Genomic DNA, 14,903 nt, shown 5'->3' on the forward strand with positions numbered 1-14,903 from the left:
CAATGTTATATGCTGAAATTCTGCAGAAAACTACAAACTCATCAGCTGAAAATAAAAGTGATGGATTAAAAGTTGGTTGTATTATTCAATTGCAAGGTGACAACAATCCCAAATGTGAAAACCAAATGCAATCCTAGAATGTAGTAGTTGAGGAACTTCCAAAAGAGATGAAGATTATTAATGCCATTGTAATAGGTCCCAGTGAAATGACCTTAGAAATAGCATTGAATCTACTTAAGAAAAAAGCTCAGACTGGAACATAGGCAAATAAGAGATACTAATATGGTAAGGACATGAAGAACTTGTAGGCTGTGTCTAGAGGAACTGAACTGGTTTAGCCTAGCAAAGTGAAGTCTGAGAGAAAATATTCTAACTCAGAAACTGGGTGTAAAATCTATGGAGGAAAGTAGGTGTTGAAAACAAGGAAAAGGACCAACATTTGTACAAGAACGAATACACATAAACTAGTCACACAAATTGAGGTTATAAATTAAATCAGGTGGTTTCTAGTCTTCAGAAGAGTTAGAGCAGTCTTCCTGGGAGTGCTGCTGTGCTATGAACTCTGCACTTGCCAGCTACAAAAAAAAAAAAAAAAAAAAAAAAAAAAAAAAAAAAAAAAGACAGAAAAGCACCTCTGACTCCAGAGCATCCATAGGCCTTAACTTCTAATACCAGATCCCAGCAGCATTCCTCACCACTGGCTTGCAGGATCTGTTCTGCTTTTTAATTTTTTCACTTATCTGTCCCCACAGGAAGTTCCACTGGTAACTAAGCCTGAGCTAGTTACCAAAGCTCCTTTTATAGCCAGTGGAGATGCATAGTCTTTGAGGGCAAATCATCCCATTTATCTTTGTCACTGAAATATCTTTTCTTCTTGCTCTTCAGTGGAACAGAGTGATCTCATTTAGGAATTCTATTTCTTACTCCACCGACTTCTTGCTTAAAATACTCAGCTCTGTGTGAAAACTCACTGTCTTCACTCCCCACCACCCATGGTGGGGATACTTTTACTCCCTTTCACATTTTGCTGCTTGAACCTTCTGCCCATCAAAATCAACTTTTTTATAGTCATTGCTTCAGTAAAAAGAAGAGATTTAATCCACTCTGGAAATGTATTCATACATAGTATTCCATACAGAAAAGAAATTGCATTAAGTCTCTACCCAGGCTTTTTACTAAAAATGCTCTCTCAGTTTCACCTAATCAAATGATTCATTTTCAATCTTCTCTAAGTTATGCAGTGAAACAAGAACAGCTAATGCTATTCTTAAGTCATTACTGTGCAGACTGCGTGTACTTATCCATAGTAACTGCTTGAAAGTTTCAGTAAGTAAAATGTATATGGACAATCATCTCTGTGAAAGAAGTGTATTAATCCCACACTGTTATTCTTCGAGATACACTCCACATACACTCCATGACCTTCCTCATTATTAGAGGTTTCTTACCTGTCTGAGTTCTGAGCTGGTAAAACAAATCTTGGCTGTGTTAACTCTGTGGTGTTGGAAGCTGGGTATTTCTGCTCGACTGTCCTCGAAGGACACACATACTGCCTTCAGAAGGACATATATACTGGAAAGCTGACCATAGCTTCCTAACTTCAGTCACTGTACAGTGGGTAATCATTCCTTCCTAGTTCAAATCTTAAGTCCAATTTTTATCATTTCGTAGGCATTTTGATGGGCCCAAATAACAGAACTGGAGTGGAAAGGGAAGTCCCAGAATATTGTTCTTATCTGCTCAGTAGCACAAAAGATGAGACAGTAAGTGATGAGATGAGCACAGTAAAAACTTTATAACCTAAAAATTTATCCAGAGCGATGGTTCATTCAACAATATATGGATCTACAATAGGATTAGGGGAATAGTATTAATTTCCATTCTGTGTTTGGAGCTTTCTATTCGCATGTGTATAGTGTTGTGTAGTACTCAGTCTGTGAAAGGACTTTATTCGTTGCTTCTGCCCATACCTATTTCCTTTACTTCTTTCAAGAAACAATAATTTCACATTACATTTCCTTTAACAAAAAGGATTTCAGGCATAATCTGTCACACTGCCTCAAGAACTAAAAGTGGTCGATCTCAACCATTATTAATTAAAGCTGTTTTCTCATAACAGCTGACAGCGACAGAAAGGTTTGAGCTGTCCAGGCTAAAATTCAAGCTAAAAACCAGTCGGTGGTCTCCCTTTAACTTCTGGTGCGAAGTAACTCTAGTTACTACATTATTTAATTCCGCTCCAGAAAACCACATAAGCCTGCTTTATTATTTTAAATACTGCTCCTCTTCCCGTCCGAGGGGGACCGTCCGCCGGGGCCGCGGCTCTTGCCGCTGTCCCGGTGACGCCGGCCCGTCCCCACGGCAACGCCGCCGGCCATGGCGGGGCGCGGCCATGTCCGCCCGGCCCGAGGTGAGGGGCGACCTCGGGCGGGCTCCGTGCGACCCCCGGGCTCCCGGCTCCGGGCTCCCTGCTCCCTCCCTCTCCCTCCCCAGCCCTTGCCCCGGGCTCCCCGCAGGGCCGAGGCGGCCCCAGGCCCAGGCACTGCGGCGGCCCTCGGGCTCTCCAGGCTGGTCGGGAGGGAGGTCCCACCCCCTCCTTTCCGCCGTTCAGAGGCAGTGCTGGGGGGTCATGGTGGGCTTAGGTGTGTCCGCCTGCACAGGGGGTTTTAACGGGGGGGAAACCTTTTGTTACAGCCTCAACAAGGGCCTTCTGCTCTCTGCTCCCAGCATTTCCATAGCACCCCGAATTAATTAAGGTGAAATAAACTGTGCTTGCACCTGACTTCCCTATTTCTTTAAGATTTGCGAGTTGGCTTCTTCAAGTCCCCCTTCCCCACTTCGGGGATTTTAACGAGTTAAATGAATCTAATAATTACTGGATATGTTTGTTTCCAATTACAGCGGCATTTACCATTTGAGAGCTCAGTTTTGCCGTTCTCTGGTGGTGTCTCTTTGCCAAGGTGGACTCCTGTGATAAGTGTCCGAGACCATGGGAGCGGCACTGGAGAGGGCGGCTCAGTGGACTGCTGCTGGCTCTGGAACCGGCACGCTCGAAATCACCCCTTTGAACGAATCTCTTTTAAATCAGATTATTAAGTTTGCAGAGGAATTCAGCACTAAACATCCCGAGGAAGCAGCGTTTGTCTTCAGAGAGCCCCTTGAGTGGAAAACGCAGTTGGACTCTTCAGTATTTGGAAAGGGTTATGTGGTCAAGTAAGTGAATTGCAGTGTGTTTTCAAATGCAGAAGGTGAACTATGAAGCAAAAATGTGCTCACTTAGCATAAAGCAAGCCTTAGAGGCCATGGGTGGGATTTTTACTGATATATATTGAAAATTTTGAGCTGAAATTTTAAGTGTTTCTTTTTGAGTTTGAGACCATTCTGTCTCATTTGTGATGCAGACCTGGTAAGTTAGCAATTCTTAAAACTTGGACTGTCTATTCCTAAGACTTTTCACAACATATGTTCAACTGTGATTTCTCTTTGTGTTAGGAGTGACTCCCATGTGGTGAGTTGCCCTTGGTTGGTTGCCAGGTGCCCAGCAAGCTGCTCTATCACTCCCTCTTTTACACTAGACAGGGGAGAAAGAAACAACCAAAGGGTCATGGGTTGAGATAAGGACGGGGAGAGATCACTCACCAGTCACTGTCTTTGGCAAACCAGACTTGACTTGCAGAAATTAAATTTACTACCAATTAAAAGTCAGAGTAGGATAATGAGAAATAAAACTGAATCTTAAAACCTTCCCTCTTCCTCCCATACCTACGTCTTCTCAAGCTCAACTTCACTTCTGATTTTCTCTATCTCCTCATTCCTGAGTGGCACAGGGGGATGGGGGATAAGGATTGCGGTCAGTTCATTACACATTTTTCCCTGATGCTCCTTCCTTCTCACACTCTTCCCCTGCTCCAGTCTGGGGTCCCTCCCACAAAACAGTCCTTCCCAAACTTCTGCAATGTGAGTCCTTCCCACGGGCTGCAGGTCTTCATGACCTGCTCCAGCAAGGATCCCTTCCATGGGGTGCAGTCCTTCAGGCACCCTCTGCTCCAGCATGGGTCTCCCACAGGGTCACACATCGTGCCAGCAAACCTGCTCCAGCATAGGCTTCTCCCTCTGTGGGTCCACGGGTCCTGCCAGGAGCCTGTTCTAGTACAGGCTTCCCATGGGGTCACAGCTTCCTTTGGGCCTATCTGCCTGCTGATTTGCAGTGAATGAATTGGTTTACCTTGGAAGTTTTTTAAAATATTGCTTAAAGAAATTGTGTATGCTTTATCATGTAAAGCTTGAATAACGTATAAGATTCTTCTCAATTAAAGTTATTATTTTAAAAAGATATAATTTAATTTTTCTAGTGAAGCAGCTGTTCAGTCTGAAGCCACAAGCAGAGATGGCCAACCACTGCTGCTTCTCTCGGCATCAACTCTCAGAGTTCGCAGTTTTGACCAGCTGTCCCGTGTGACACAAATTGCTATGGAAAAAAAGTTAAAGGAAGCACAAGCATGCCTCGAAGGTTTCTTTTCTTTTCTTTTCTTTTTTTTTAAGTCTTTCCTCATTCTTAAAATGTTTTCAGCAATTTATGAAATGTGCAGAAAGAAATATATGCCTTCATTTTAAGTATGTGAGAAGGTACTAATTCATGAAGGTGGCTAAAGGTGCTGATCCAGACCTTAATGAAGTTTCTGTTTCTTGTTTTATTTACACAGAAATTAATAACAGAGAAATCTGGACTAAAGTTAAAATAATGTTGTTGAATCTCATACAAATTTGTGTATACTGAGCAATTTTCCAGCGATGACAGTAGGCTTAAATTTCTGAAAAAAAAAAAGTCTTCTTTGAGGCTAAATAACAGTTTTTCCTACATATGTAGTTTAATATTCCTTTAAAATGTTACATCCTTAAAAAATGGCCAAAGAAAAAATTGTATGTTTAAGACATTCTTACCTGTACAAGGTTCACAATGAGCATTTCCAGATTCCTCCTTCTCACAATGGGTTTAAAATATAGGTATGAGCACTTCTACTGTGTCATCTTCAAGACCAAGATTTTCAAACTGACAAGAAGACTCTTGATATGCTAAACTGGATATCCTCCTCCTACCTGGAGGTAGAAGAGATCAGTGATATTCTATTGTGATATTAGTAGAAATTGCATCTGCAGTACTAAAATATAAATGCATATACTGGATCAAGCTTCAGATCCATCTGATCCAGGGCCCTGCCACTGACAGTGGTTAACCATGAATACTAGGGAAGAATAATATGACCAGTGTATCATGCAGAACCATTCAGAGATGCATGGGACTTCATTTGCAGCAACAGAGCAAAATGGATTTGTAAAATACATTGACATGTAGTTATGTCACTGCTTACCAAAAAGAACAGCTGGCATAGCTGAGGAAGTAATGGGGCCATTGGGAATGCTGCTAGAAAAGCTTAAAGATGTTCTTTACACTAAATCATATTTCCAAAATGATCAATTTTCAGTGAGTTAAGCCCATTGATTTCCTGTTTTGGGAATCAGCCAGGCATATTTTTGGGAAAGGGGGCTGTTGATAAAGGGAAATATTTAATATTCACCCCTTGGTTGAATGAATCTTAATATTTGCTGTAAAAAGCAGTTGGTTTGTTAAGAAAAATTTCTTTTTGTTCTTAGTGTTATCATGTTCTGAAAAGTACATTTAAAATTGCAGTAGAGGGATATGAAAGAATAAATCAGACAGTAATGTTTGATGAATAACTATGAACATTATAAAGTTCTTACTGTAAATTAATACCATCAAAATCATGCAGCAATTGAAACAAAAGGTGTTTGTCTCATCCAATCATTTTAAACATAGTTGCACATTACATGATTCTGTTTCATGTTTACAGCTAACAGAGATCCTATAGTGAAAATTCTTGGCCCTGAATATGCGACTGTTGAAGGAGAAGATACGTCCATCTTGCATTTATTTGACAAAGTGAAAAGAGGTTATGACCCTGAAACAGAGATGAAAATGAAAATCATTCTTCTTCTTCATCAGCTGGATTTGCAACTGCTTAATAGTTCTTTGAAACAGATTTCACAGTAAGTGCATTTCAAATGGAAGCTAGGCATCTCAGCCAGTGCATTTTTTGTTTTATTATTAAATCAGATTGGTTTCAACCCGCAGCATGTGTTTTTGGTGTGATATAAAGAAATTTATGGAAATAACTTTCACTGTTCACTAAGTTATTGAAAAAGCCAATTTTTTATGAAGATTTTTCTGTAGGTGTGGGTATGCAAGTGTGTGCCCACAAGTGTGGGTTTTTTATTGCATATGTTTTGCATTTTGTTAGCAAATTGAAGTCATTTGTACAAACAACAAAGTTACAGTCAAATATTTTCAAGGAACTGTTTATTTCTTCATGGAACTGTATTAAGTATTACATTGAGTCTGTTTCATAGTTACAAGGACTTTGTATTAGGTATGGAATGAAAATTTCACTGAACAATAGAAAAAATTAAGAAACACCTTGAAAGATGACCCATTTTTTGTATTTTTGTTGCTACTAGTAAGACTCAATGTAAAATAAAAAAATCGTGCAATATTCTCTTCATTTCTCTGAGCACATCCTTTTGATGAATACATTTTAAACTATTTTCTATTAATTGCAGAGATGTTAGACTAAATCCAGCTGCTGTAAACAGTGAAGTGAATCTTCTCAAGAATTTCTCTGGGAAAGGAGAAGATACAGTACTGGAATCACTGGAATATACATCAGGTCTAGATCATATCTCATGTTTACATAGACCGTTATTAAAGTACTTGATTTCTGTGTGAAATTTTTTGGATTAATTTCGGTAACACATTTAAAGTGTGTATTTCTACCATAAAGTTATGAAGTAAAATAAAAAGTATTTTCAGACGTGCAATGGTGTTCTTCAGCCTTTACATACAGAAATAAAGGCCCAATTATGTGAATATCTTCAGTGGAAGTAGAGGAAGTGAACTGACTCCCTGATCCCGAAAAGTGCTAAACACAGTTGTGGTTCTTGCTTGGATTGGACCAAGGGTGACAGAGTTTTGCATGATTAATACCTAACAGTATGAATTCTTAAGAGTAACAAATTGTTTGGGGATTTTATTTGTATACGTGTTACATTAATCATCAAGCATAACTATTAAAAATTACTTTTAAACTGGATAAAAACACTAATGCTAATTGGTTACAGATTACGTGTTTGCTAATGGATGCCGAGCTCCTCCCTGGAGACAAGTGCATGGAGACATTTGTTATTTAGTCATCAAACCACATGACACTGATCCTTTGTATATCACTTGCAACACAGCAGGAGTGTTTTTAAATGGGGTAAGTAATAATAAAGGATACCATGCAGTAATGATTATTTTTTTGTGCTAAAATCAAATCTCAGGTTTGGGGTAGTGGTATTGGGGCTCTAAGACCTGCAGAGCTCATGTTTTGGTACAGAAAGAGAAGCCACAGTAATAAATGTGTGCTAGTTTTTCCATGTGTTTTGAGTGCTTTTTCAAAAAGTTTTATTCCAGGAGTGTATTCTGCGCTCTTTCCTAACAGTGTTTGCTTGGTCTTTAAATGTACTCAAGCAGTTCTTCACAGTGTTCCTGTTTAAAGGTACTGGGGGACTCAATGCCTCTTTAGTGCCTCACTGCTCTTGATCTGAAGTGTGATATTGTTGTGTGTGGCTACTAGAGCTTGCTTTTGTCTTTTTATAAATGATAAAGCAGTTCTTTCTCCTGTCAGTGGAAGCTTTTAAGAAATTATTTATCTCTTCTTCTTTTCATTTTGGTTACCTTTTTCCTTTCAGATGGGTTTTATTTAGGCATATTAGCCCCTTATGTGTGTTAAGCAGTGACCAGAGCTCTTACATTCATTTTGAAGACAGATTGATGTCCGTCAGGCATAACTCCACAAATTGATTTCCTAAGAGTTAAAAAATCCAGGGAAATTTTGACTTGGCACATTTTTAATAACTGAAGCTTATAAAGCACAGTCAATCAGGTCACATAATTTTCTGATCCGTTTAGATGTCTGCCATGCTGCACTGGGAGCTCGTATTTAGTTGGTTGTTTGCCGTAAGCCATAAATTCTTTTCAGTGGAACTACACAGGGTACAGTTTACTGATAATTGCCTGCAAAATTCCATGTGAGATCTTCGTCATATGTAGGGATCCATGGAGATGATCCATGCAACTTTACAAAGCATTGGTGAAATTTGATGGACTCTACTAAGCATGAGACTTCTGTACCTAATTCATTACAGTATGACCTTTGTGCTTTAGCACTATTTTGTGATGCAGATTAAATTACCTGTGTAGGGCAAAGCTATTAATAATTTAAAATGTATTCTTTTTTTAAGGGTCTGCTAAAGGGTAAAGAGCTTGACTATGAAAGAAAAAGTGATGTATATAAAGATATAGTCACATTTTTAAGAGAGAGATCACCTAGATTTGTAGAAAATATGGCTAAACAGGTATGTATTTACTGATACTGGGTGTATCTTCTACTTTGTACAAGTGTACATTGTTAAGAATTAAATTATAAACCTGGCTGAACGTTTATGTTCTTTATCAAAGATGATTAAATGAAGAATTTTAATGGCTGAAATGCATGTATTATTTTTCTTTGGATTTGTTTCAGGTTCTGTGAAATATGTTTCTTTTGTAAATAGCAAATAATACACCATTCATGTATTGTTCTGTTGTACCTTACGGTGGGGTTTGAATTACATGTGAGGCCAGCCTCTAATTTTGCTTGAAATGTTTTGCTGGTCTTCTGGTATTGTTCTCTATGGAGCACTGGAAATACTAAAGCAGAAAAGTATGATATCCTTATGGGAAAGGTCAACTTTTCATGGCAATATTTTTCTGTTATCAAAACCACTTAAACTTTTATCTTCATACTTTGTAACCTAAAGATAAATAATAGCTCGACTTTTTTTTTTATGAGACCTGTCTGATTTAAATACCAGAGTTGGGAGTGAAACATCCAGCTTACACACTATGTCTTGCTTCAGCCACTATGAAATGCGTTTTGACTTTAATTTAGAGTTCTATATTAGCTAGAACCACACAGTGCCACTACAGTTTTAGTTGTTTTATCATTCCTGACAAAAACTCTTTTTTTTTTAGATTTCTAGTGTGGTTATAACAGATTAATAACTTGGTGGTAAAATCAATTACAGGCCAAAACCTGCCAAAAATTTTATCGTGATTATTTATATGCAACTTTATTTATTCAAAGAAGGGATTAAGACATCTTCTTATCCTTTAGTTATGATTTTTTGTGATGTAGGGCTGATATTTATTTTTCTGAGATGCAGGTATTTGGCAGTTCTGAAAGAACAGAACATTTCAACTTGTATGCATAAATATAATAGCTTACAGCAATGGAATTAAATCTGTGAGTTGTTCTGTTTGAAAGAGCAATAAGTTAAAAAAAATTTCATTTATCTTATAGGCAAGTTTTTTAATGTTATATCTACATACTGGTTTACACTTATAAATGGAATAACATATGAATGGTTTTAGACATAATTACTGGTTTAATGTGTTTGCAGTGATTTGGCTTAATTTGATGTTCATGGGAATATTCTAATAATTTTTACATTTCTAATCCTAAATGTTAATGTAGAATAATGATACTGTTGATAATAGAGGTAATATATCTTTCTTTACTGGTTTTCTGCCCTTATAAAAATAATGTAACTATTCAAGAAATGTGTACACTTATTAAATAAGAGTAAATAAATAGAATTTATACTGTTTTCCTTCCATTATCACATAAATCACACACTGAATAGTGCCTGGCTATGTAAATATGTTTATGTAGAAGAGTATACATTATTCCTTTTAATGGTTTAGGAATATCATATCATCCTGCCATGATGAAAAGCTGGTTTAGTACTTTCTCCTTTCTAAAACTAGAATGTAAACAAGTTAATACTGTAAAGCTGCAGAGCATTTGTACCTGAGGGAAAAATCTCTGTATTAGAACTCTCAAAAGCAGAGAAAAGCCATATTTCCAAGTTTGCCTATATGAAGTAAAATATGACTGGAAATAGTTTTGACTTATTTTCTGAGGAGAGGAGAGCTTCAAAAAGCCTGTAACATACACATATATTGCAAAACCAATTAACTTTTATAATATCTGCCTGGCCTTGTTTAAGCTAACATTCAGAATTTTTGTGTTGGTATATAGTGCTGTAGGAAACATACTTTTTAATGTATGCTTAGCTGGTGAAGCTACAGCACCAGTTCCCTGTGATTTATCTAGTTTATCATGTGCTAAATTGCCTTGTCTGGAGTACATTTTCAGAATGAGAGAATTAGCAAAAGTTAGTGTGGAATGGGACAGTTGGATCAGCAAGCCTGGAACAGCCGATTCACATCAGGGACTGGTCAAAAGCAGATCACACTGTGACAGCCTCTTTAAAACTGCCCTGAATCAGATACATAAAGGAATGTCTTCACCTATCTGGTAGTGACAGCTGCAATAATAATAATAATAAGTAACGATTGTATGCTGTCTCTCCTGTAAAAATTGAATATGTTCCAATGGAGAATAGGAGTTGACAAGAGTCTTTTCTGTTCTGTATGTTTTTGATCAGCCATGGTACTAGACACAGACAGCTGAAGGATTGGTAGGTGCCACTCAGCTCAATTCTTGTATGTGACTTGTTCAACAATGTTTTGTCCTGAGAGATGGAACATGAAAAAAATGAAAAAGAATGTGTTCATATTAATTCTAAACTATATCAAATTAAATTACTTGGAACTGAAGTCGAGCAGTTTATGATAGCCTATTTTCTTCATTACTTTTTTTGTGGGAATTTTTTGTAAATCCTTTATAGAAGGAAATAGTTTTTATGTAAATGATCCACTGGAAGCACAGTGACTTGATTTTGCAATTCTGGATCTTAAAACTCATTTGGAATTAGTTCTATAAAAGTGCTTGTGTCACAAATAATTGGACATATTAGAAACTGAACAACACCAAATTTTCAAGTATGCTCAGAAAGTTCCAAATTTAGCTGCTTCATTTATTTAAAAAACTTTAATTTGCACATGGTAACTGCTGCTTTCCAAATTATTTTTTTTTCTTTTAAAGACAATACAACTTTGTGTTTAGAATCTAATTCTACATATAATGCATACAATTTTTAAGCACAGAATCCTGGAATTGTGCTTATAACTGCTTATAACTTCATATGCATTATTCGTTTAGCAATATAACTGACAAACCATGTCTCCTTTTATTAGGAATATAGTTTTTTTAAAGAACCAGCATATGAGAAGAATTCTCAGTATGTGGAAGGTGCTGATGCTGAGGTTTCTGGCCAATCCCAGAACCTTTATGATTCTACAGAAAAGAAAGTGAAAAGTTCTGCAGCAGGGAGAAGATCCACTGGCAAGAAGTTACAACCAACTATGCAGTGGAAAAATACTGGGCTTTCTGCTTCCCAAAGATAAGTAGTTATCTTTATATTTGAATTTTCCTATAGGTTTCTCTAAACTGTGCTAATGGTTGGACTGCATGTTGCAGTCTGCATTATTGTTTTAAGAGCAATGAAACAAAACTTACTACATGTTAATTTCTAAGAAGAGAGTTCTCACGTTTTTTCTCTCATGCAACAACTTTAATGTTACATCATTTCCGCAGCAAGGCAGGGAAATGTCTTGCAGTTCTATGCAGTACTGGTTTATCATCATATTTTTAGTGTTAAATACCTTTTAAAGCAAGACAGAGTAGAAAAATCTAATCTAAACCACACTTTCATGATGGAAAATCAGAATGACTCTTACTTGTTACTACCAATTTTTAATGATTTCATACTATATGAGCCACTTTTCTATCTCCGCTTAGCAACAATATTCACTAATGAGATTATCTGAGATCTTGAACACCCAAAATAGAGTATACATATGTTGGATATTGTGGATTTTTCTTCTGAAATCAGAATTCTATTTTGATTTAATGTTTCCTGATTTCATGTTACTGGAGGAAGAAGAATATCTGAAGAAAAACCTTTGATTGCCATCCTACAAAAAATAGTATCTTCTCAAGTCTTCCAATTTGACGTTCCAAGAAACATTTTAAGAGATTTAGGATTTGACCTACAGTCATCAATTAAAAAAAAATGGTTTCCCAGGGCAAGAGCTAACCTTTTTCCCCAGTCTGTTAAAGTCTAGATGTAGTGAAATGGGCTGTAATCATGAGTAGTATTCTCTTTTATTGTTGTGACTGTGATAGGCTGACCAGTCCAGGCTTGAAAAGACATTTTGCTTTCATAATATTTTAAGTTAGGGACAAAAAAGCACCAGTTATTGTACTCAGCTAGGCCTAGGAATCTTTTGGAATATAAGGAAAGCAAGATATATTGTATTCAGCACGATCAAAGCTATGGAACATGTCAGTGTGTGGAAGAACTAGGAAGACTAGAACTCTTTTGCCTGGAAAATAATGACTAGAGGAGAAGAAGAAAGATACAGAAAATCATGACTGGAGATGATAAACAGGGAACATTTAGTCACTGTCTGTTCTAGGACAAGAATAAAGGGCGTCAAATGAAAATAAGCCAGTGAGATCAGTTCAGAACATAGAGAGAGACTTCTTCATACACCACATAGCTAAGCACTCAAACTCTTTGCCAGAGGGTAGTAAATTCATTTGTTTATGTGAGTACAAAAAGCAACCAGACACATTCATTGAAGAAGAATCCATCCAAAACTGTTAATGCATGGACAATCAGGAGTTCTGTGAGTCACAATCTGCTGAAGAATGTTCTGGAAAAAATGCTTTCTGTGTGGTTTTTGTTTGTTTGGTTTTTTTTTAAATTTATTTATTTATTTATTTTATTTATTTTTTTTTTAATTTTTTTAAATAAACCCAAATCTAGTGACAAAGCTTCAAAAAAAGATACTGAAGAAGAAGGGAGAAGTAGTACTGTATCTTCGAAAATGAAAAAGAAATTCAGTGCCAATGCTAAATCTCTTAAAATTAATCGAGCCTCAGGAAGGTATGGGTTACTTATTTTTCTTTCTTCATTTTAAAAAAAAATTATTTTCCCTGTCTACAGTAATTATCACCATATTTACTGTTCAGTAATGTCAGTTGTGTTTTTCTAATTCTTCTATTAGGCACTGTTGTAATACCTGTTTGAAATGTGCTTGTCCCTATTAGCTTCTAGCTGTTTAAAATTGGTGATTCTGTTTATTTATTTTTAGAAAAACATCAAGCAGTTTAGAAGATGTTAGTGACAGTTCCTCAGACGCTGAGGAGGACGAACAGCCTATACGTCGTCAGGAAGGAACCACTGATTTGTCACCTGAATACTGGGGAATTCAGAAACTTTCAAAATATGTAAAGGTAATTAAGAAGTGTTGATAAATTTTATAAAAAATAAAAAAGATACAGTTGAGGGCACAGCTCCTCATCCATTCTACCTTCCATATATTTTAGAATAGCCTTGCTATGCAGTATGTTCAAATCCTGGAACTGTGGACTTTCCTATCATGCACTTTTTTTTTTCATCTGCTATTTTTGGCTTATATAGACCTTTAGATTAAACCATCTGTTCAGTGTTATTTAAAACTTAAGATGGTATAATCTCTTTATTAATTATTGGGTTTCTGTTTTGCTTTTTGTATGAAATGTTCCAAGATATTTCTTTATGTGGATAATAACTTTCAAGAGTTTTTATTAAAACTGAATAGTTGCCTAAAGTCTTTCATCAGCTATGATTAATGCATGACTGAAGTAATTCTAACATGGTCTTGTGTCTGGATAGATGCTTTAGTGGACAAGAAAATGTATGATAAACAGGCATCCTCTAAAACAAACGAAAAAGAAAGGTTTTTACACAGACTTGGTGAAAATCTTTTGGAACCTATAAATATACACAGTTAAAATTCTGAATATGTCTGAAACACATCAAAACCCCAGCAACCCTCTACTATTCTGGAAAACTCTAATTATGTTTTTCCCTCAGGAGAAATTCCTTTACAAGTTTGTACTGGAATTTACGTTCTGTTAAGTTACTAATAAAAGTGCTGGCTTGTTTATTTTTTTGAGTACAGAGCGCACACATCCGACTGATAAAATGATGGTGCTGCCATTTGGTAAAGCAAAAAAAGTGTAAGTCCTATGAGGAGCAGCTGAGGGAGCTGGGGGTGTTTAGCCTGGAGAAAAGGAGGCTCAGGGGAGACCTCATCACTCTCTACAACCTGCCTGAAAGGAGGTTGTAGCCAGGTGGGGGTCGGTCACTTCTCCCAGGCAACTGGAGACAGGATGACAGGACATAGCCTCAAGCTGTGCCAGGGGAGGTTTAGGCTGGACATCAGGGAGAATTCTTTCACTAAAAGGGTTGTTAATTGATTCAATGGGCTGCCCAGGGAAGAGGTGAAGTCACCATCTGTAGAAGTATTCAGGAAATAATGGATGTGGCACTTCGTGCTATAGTTTAGTTGACATGGTGGTGTTCAGTCACAGGTTGGACTCGATGATCTTGGAGATCTTTTCCAACCTTAATGATTTTATGATTCTACAATTAAACATTTGTGAGGAATAAGCAAAGCTTTGGCTCCTTCCAGTCCTTTGACCATTGTAGAAGAGTAACTCAGTCTTTTAAACTGTATTCAGAGTAGTCACACTGGTTGTTCTCAGTTCGTGTACATGGAGCCTTGCTAGTGGTTGTAGCCAAAGAGACACAGACAAACATGGATAATACAAATCTCTCTACAGTTATCTTTTCTAGGTTGAACCTCTATATTTTTGTCATTTTGGCTGTGGTAAAATAACACTTTGCAAATGTAATCTGGTATAACACTGAGCATGTAACTTGCTCAGCTATTCCTAATGCTGAACACATAATGTATAGATTTTGCATGAATCTTCCTTTTTGCA

The 14,903-nt window shown here is 37.0% G+C and overlaps 1 protein-coding gene across 2 annotated transcripts in view; it reads left to right on the plus strand.

Moving 5' to 3' along the window:
* Positions 1–2,328: 2,328 nt before the first annotated feature.
* The window catches only part of ODAD2 (outer dynein arm docking complex subunit 2), a 79,220-nt gene continuing 66,645 nt past the window's right edge, over positions 2,329–14,903 (plus strand). The window contains exons 1-10 of one of the 2 annotated variants that reach the window (XM_027717418.2): positions 2,329–2,410; positions 2,902–3,213; positions 4,353–4,510; positions 5,871–6,066; positions 6,637–6,743; positions 7,195–7,331; positions 8,359–8,472; positions 11,261–11,466; positions 12,886–13,017; positions 13,226–13,367. In XM_027717418.2, coding sequence (XP_027573219.2) covers positions 2,990–3,213; positions 4,353–4,510; positions 5,871–6,066; positions 6,637–6,743; positions 7,195–7,331; positions 8,359–8,472; positions 11,261–11,466; positions 12,886–13,017; positions 13,226–13,367 — 1,416 coding nt within the window. In that variant the 5' untranslated portion in view covers positions 2,329–2,410; positions 2,902–2,989. Of the gene's footprint in view, positions 2,411–2,595; positions 2,757–2,901; positions 3,214–4,352; positions 4,511–5,870; positions 6,067–6,636; positions 6,744–7,194; positions 7,332–8,358; positions 8,473–11,260; positions 11,467–12,885; positions 13,018–13,225; positions 13,368–14,903 lie in introns of those variants that run through there. The other variant, XM_027717419.2, reaches the window with a different exon arrangement.

The sequence above is a fragment of the Pipra filicauda genome, unplaced genomic scaffold (genome assembly GCF_003945595.2).
Source record: "Pipra filicauda isolate LSUMZ 115617 unplaced genomic scaffold, ASM394559v2 scaffold1_size10287979_pilon, whole genome shotgun sequence".
Taxonomy (NCBI): domain Eukaryota; kingdom Metazoa; phylum Chordata; class Aves; order Passeriformes; family Pipridae; genus Pipra; species Pipra filicauda.